The sequence below is a fragment of the Fukomys damarensis genome, unplaced genomic scaffold (assembly GCF_012274545.1).
Source record: "Fukomys damarensis isolate Sample0158 unplaced genomic scaffold, DMR_v1.0_HiC HiC_scaffold_37, whole genome shotgun sequence".
Classification (NCBI taxonomy): Eukaryota; Metazoa; Chordata; class Mammalia; order Rodentia; family Bathyergidae; genus Fukomys; species Fukomys damarensis.
Window position 1 is genome coordinate 48,767,725 of NW_022900949.1, and position 5,806 is coordinate 48,773,530.

Below are 5,806 nucleotides of genomic sequence, written 5' to 3' on the forward strand. Positions count from 1 at the left end.
TATATATATAATTTTTTTTCTGATGAGAGAGAGGAAATATCAGTTGACAAACTGAATTATCTCCATGCTTCTGTTCACAAACCAAACTGGACAAGAACCAAATCAAATCTCAGAGTAAGGTCAACATTAACCTAACCATTGAACTCAATTCTCATCCAACTTGGTTTACAACCAGAATCATTCAAAAAAGTCAAGCTCATGAACTGAGGTAACACTGTATATCTAAACTGTTCTTGCGATTATCCACTACTGCTTCTCCTCAGGAGTTGGAGAAGTTTATCCATGCTGTCCTGCCAGCACTGAAGCCCTGCCATGTACCTGAAGTAAGATGGACACACAGAGCCAGAAAGGGTGCCCACAGGGGACCATGCACATGCAGAGAGGGTGCTGCGAAGACTGGTTGTGAGGAGAGAGGCAGGGCACAGTGGGACCACAAGAGACAGTGCATTACCTAGGTGGAAGAGAGAAAGGTTATCAAACAGCTGAGAGACAAATGATTGCCTAGGCCAAGTCATCATAGGAGGAACAATCACTTTCAATGGTCTCCTAGTTAGCCCGTTCTAACTTGGAGTCTCTTCCTCCAGCTAATCACTTTTGGTTTTAGGTCTAGTCATTCTACCGCAGGAAACTTATCTTTGTTTAAATTATAAAATATTTTATACATAAAGGAAAGCATAGACCACAACACAATGAATACCCATGTACCCACCAACTAACTTTGTCAAATATTAGCATTTTGAAGAATCTTCTAAATGAAACAAGGCATCTTAAAGACATATTAGACTCCTCCAAAATTCTAGTTCTTTCTCACTTTTCCAGACTTAACCATCAACATGAGTATAAATGTCAATCATTATTTGTCAACCTCACTAGATTAAGAAATACCTAGCAGATTAGTAAAGTATATTTCTGCATGTGGGTCATGGAGGCATGACCTTGAGTATTATATTATATATGGTTCCTTGTTTCTTATTTTGAGAAGTTCCTCTATCCTACCTCCGAGTTGTCATGAATAAAACATCTTTGTTTTGCCAGATTCTTCTGCCATGATATTTCTGCCTTGGAGCTAGCCAACTAAGACGGAATCCTCTGAAACCATGAAACAAATTAAATCATCCTCCTTTAAGTTGTGGGTGTAGAGCTTTGTGTCTCAGTGAAAGCAGAGCTAATACAATGAATTTGGGGTTTATAATTTGACCTGTGTTGCAACACTATATATTTGTTTACTGTAAAAATAAATAAGCTGCTTTTGCAGTATTTTTACATATATATGAATGGTTTTATACCATATATATACCATATACAGTTGACCCTGTAACTCAAAATTATTTTTTTCAGATTTATTCATGTAGATAAATACAGACATACATCATTCAACCATTATAGTTTTCCATTTATAATAGCATTATAAATTATTTCTCCATTTTCCTGTTGATTAACTTGAAATTTGTTTCCATTTTTCTCTATTATAAAAATGATGTTAGAATTACTCTCCTGTATGTTTTTTGTTACAAGAAAGGAATTAAGAGATATACATATTTACTGGTTATTGCCAAATTGTTCTCATCAAAAACTTTTATTGTTGCTATTTTTTCACATCATAAAATTGGTTTTGCTAGATTTAACATTATTCATCTAAAAATTGTGAATGGTTGTCACATTAAGTTTAATCTGCTTATTTATGGTTATTAATGAAGTTGAGTATATCTCTGTTTATTGACTACTTGAATATTTTTTCTATAATTTGCCCAATAAAACAATTACCAAATTTCCCTTTTTTCTTTTTTACTATTAACTTTATTTTCTCTATATGTTTTTGATACTGATCCTTCCCCAGTTATATTTATTGCTTTATTCTTTTACCAGTCCGTAATCTGATTTTTCACTATTATTTGGAGTCTGATCCATTACCTGGCTTTGGTCTCCTAAATTTGGAAGTGCCTTTCTGTTCCCCTTATTTGCTTTTTGTTAACATAAACTTAATTTTAAATTTAATACAGTAATGTTTAATAACATGCCATTTGCCTGCACCTTTTATAAGCAGTTTAAAATTAGCCTTCTCTCCTAGAGGTCATAAAATTATAATGTATTTTACCATTTAAAAGTGGAAGGATTTTGCTTAGTATTAGGGCATGAAATGAGGAAAGTATCTAAAATTTTAAATGGTTAAAAACATTGTACTACTTATTGAATAAGTTATTTATATGGTAGAGTTTTAATCATTTACTGTTGTATATTTATTAGGTGAGACTTAAAGAATGCCATTATAACTGATATTCTAGACACTAAAGCTTATATTAAAGAGGGGGGATTAGTACAGAGTATTAATATAAAGGGAACTAGTGAAACAAAAATATAAATCTTACCAGTTACCACAAGGAAACTTATAAAAACAAAACGAATATAATAAAAAAATCAGAAAAATAATAAAAGTAGATATACATAGTAATTCCACTATAAAAATATGACTGAATTGAGATCAAACATAATAGTCATATCAATCAATGGTGTGGATTTAACTTACCTATTTAAAGAAAAATATTTTCTTTTCAAATTGATTCACCAAGAAAAATCCAACTCTGTAAAAAAGATACTCTGAAATATATTTTAACATGCTAAAGCATTAATGAATGAACAAATATTTGCCAAACAGATGCTATAATAACATCGGAGTTGTCATCACACTACCAGCTAAGTATAATTAAATTTAAAAAGCATGATGTGAAACAAACAAGAAGGGGCAGGCATTTAATTCAGTGCTGACACCACCTGCCTCTCAAGCACAAGGTCCTGAGTTCAATCCCTGGTACCAAAAAGAAAGAAACAAAAAGCAAAACTTTAAAAATTAAAAATCACATTCCACAATGAAGCTGTAACAGTTTTGAATACACATATGTGAAATAACATAGGGATTATCTATATAAAATGGAAACAATAGATTCTGGGAGAAATAGGTAGAAACCTACTATAGTCATAAAAAGGAAGCTTTAATATACCACTCTTCTTGTATGTAGTAAGTCAAGTAGACAAAATGAAAAAGGATAGAAAATGTCTAAGCAACATAATCAATAAAATAGCTCTAACATCCTGGTAATAGAGACTATGCTTTCTAATTAGCATATGGAATATTCATAAAAATTAATCAATATTCTGCTCCATTGGCTATTTGTCTATTCCTGAACTAAAACCATGCCGTGTTGTCCATATTTCACGACACCTGGCAAGCCAACTCTTTTCAATGTCTTGTTTTACGAAATGGCTACTTTCACAGTCCAAGGTGTTCAATTGAAGTCTAAGTACAAGAAATGAAGAAAATAACACCAAAGCAATTTGTAATTAACTTGGTGTAAACCCCTGATAAAGAGAACAATTTTTTAAAATCAGAGGAAAAAAGTTAAGAACAAAGGTAAGAATAACAGTACACTTCTAGTTTGAAACAATGTGAGCCAGGTGACAGTTGAGACATATTCTAAAAAGTACCAGATGCAAAACACTGTTAATCTAGAGTCACACACCTAGAGAAAATATCTTCTAAGAATGAAGGCAAAATAAATACCTTTTTAGACATTTAAAAGCTGAAAAGAATTAATCACCAGCAAATTTACATTATTAAGAAATGTAAAAGGAAATCCTTCAGGTGGAAGAAATAATAACAGATGGAAATTTGAACAATGAAAAGCCCCAAAATGGTAAATATGTGAGTGGAAAATGAAGAACCCTCCAAAAGATATGTATACAATCCACTTCTCGGAATTATGAATATTACCTTATTTAGACAAAAGTCTCGGTGATGTGATTAAGGATCTCAACATAAGATCACCTTGGATCATGCACATAAGCTACAAATCCAATGAAAAGTGTCCTTGTAAGTGTGAGCTGTAGGGAAGTTACACAAAAGAGGAACATAAATAGACACACAGAGAAGTAAGTGAAGTGAAGACCAAGGTAGAGATAAGAGTGTGGCTTCTACAAACCAAGGAAGGAAGGCTGGCTAAGGGATGTCAACAGGTACCACAAGCCAGGGGAGAAGTGGCGAATGTACCCTCCTAGAGCCTCCAGACAGCCTGGTCTGTTAACACCTTGATTTCAGGCATATCTTGTAGATCTGTAAGGGAATAAATTTGTATGACTTGTTATGGAAGTTAGAACAGTGCGTAAATAAGACTTTTTCTTGCTTTAAAGGTTATCTTTAAAGGATATTGACTTTTTAAGGCAAAAGAAATAACAACGAGCTGTAGGGTTTATAAGACATGCATAAGTAAAATTTATAACAATGATAGCACAAAGACCAGGGGAGTTGAAGTGGAATAATAATGTGCAAAAGTTTTTATTCTGTAGAAAAGATGATATAATTTCATGTGAAGATAGTCTGATAAGTTACAGATATATAGACTATAAACCCAGAAAAACTATTAAGCCGACAAACATAAAATGGAAACATAAAATTTTTTTAGCATCCATAATTTATAATTAAATAATCCTATTAAATTTTCCCAGTGTTGCTGGTCACCCTCTCTGAAGGTTTTAGTTTACCTCCTCCACTCTGTTTTCTGTAATTAGTTGGTCTTGTTTATCCCAGTAGCTTACTAGTCTCTATGCTGCCATTGTTTCTCCTAATCCTTGCTCCCATTGGTGGTTCACTTTCCATTTCTATGTAGTCTCTCTTTTCAAATTTTTGTCAGTGTATGTTTGCTGGGTTTTCACTAGTACAAAAAAAAAATCCTTTTGGTAGAAAAAGGTCTTTCTTAAATAGTCTTTGTTTGACATGAAGCTCTGCTTAGGGAGGCAATAATAGTTTGTCACTTAACCCTTTAAATGCATTTTATCAATTTATTTCACCATTTCTATTGCTGAGAACAAATATTTGGCCAGCGATTATTTATTTCTAGTTCTGACTTTTCTCTCTAGTAACTCAAAGTTTGCTTTTTCCTGTTAGTGATCCATGATTTCATGTGATATATCCCAGTGGATTCAATTTAATTATTTTTAAGAATACCAAAGATAATTTAGCTCTTAAAACATATCTTTCTCTGATTCTCTAGAAAGTTTGGTGGTTTTCTCTTCATCAGTTTTTTCTCTGCTATGACTTCTGTTTTTTTTTAATCCCTATGAGATGTTTGTTGGATAGACCTAAACCATCCTCCATGCTTTTTAATTTCTCCTTTAGCTTTATATATTTTCCCTCTACCCTGTGTTCTGGATTCTGAATATATTCCTCAGTCCTATTTCCTAATGCACACTAATAATCTTTATATATATCCACCTTACAACTGATTTCATCAAAGGGTTTTGAATTCAGTGACTATAATTTTTACTATTAATATTTGTACTTGATTTTTATTGCAGGCATCCTTGTTTCATTTTACTGGCTTTGATCCATTATGTATTATATTCAATAGGAATTGTTTATTTAATTATCTCAGATCTGAGACCTGCTTTTCTCAGACTCTTAAATGGATTTCACTGTGAATAAATTTTTATTCTGATAGATACTATTGCTAGGCTTTTTGTTGTTGTTGTTATTGTTGTTGCTGTTGTTGGCTTTAGATTTCTTCAATAGGCTCAAGAGTTTCAAAAGCAGACTTACTTTAAGAGGGTAGCTTTGAATTGCTTATTTTGTCATTTCTGTCAGTTCTCTGTACTTTATCACCCTAACCAGCAGTTTTCTGGCTGATTTTACAGGAGGAAAAGAAACAAACCAGCCACAATGGCCTTATAGTGACAGCTCAGAGTCCCTTGCAAGACTGGTAGAAGGCCTGATATTTTGGACCACAAGGTTGAGTCTAGATAAAACCTTACTGGTCAT

General features: G+C 32.8%; 1 protein-coding gene across 4 annotated transcripts in view; it reads right to left on the reverse strand.

Moving 5' to 3' along the window:
* LOC104863178 overlaps window positions 1-5,806 on the reverse strand; it is a 262,181-nt gene that overhangs the window by 29,128 nt on the left and 227,247 nt on the right. Inside the window, exons 2-3 of one of the 4 annotated variants that reach the window (XM_010625506.1) lie at window positions 3,767-4,105; window positions 319-451 (exon numbers count right to left, since the gene is read on the reverse strand). The exons of 2 other annotated variants lie outside the window; for them this stretch is intronic. In XM_010625506.1, the coding sequence (XP_010623808.1) occupies window positions 319-448 (130 nt within the window). In that variant the 5' untranslated portion in view covers window positions 449-451; window positions 3,767-4,105. Of the gene's footprint in view, window positions 1-318; window positions 452-2,524; window positions 2,563-3,766; window positions 4,106-5,806 lie in introns of those variants that run through there. One more of the 4 variants, XM_010625508.1, reaches the window with a different exon arrangement.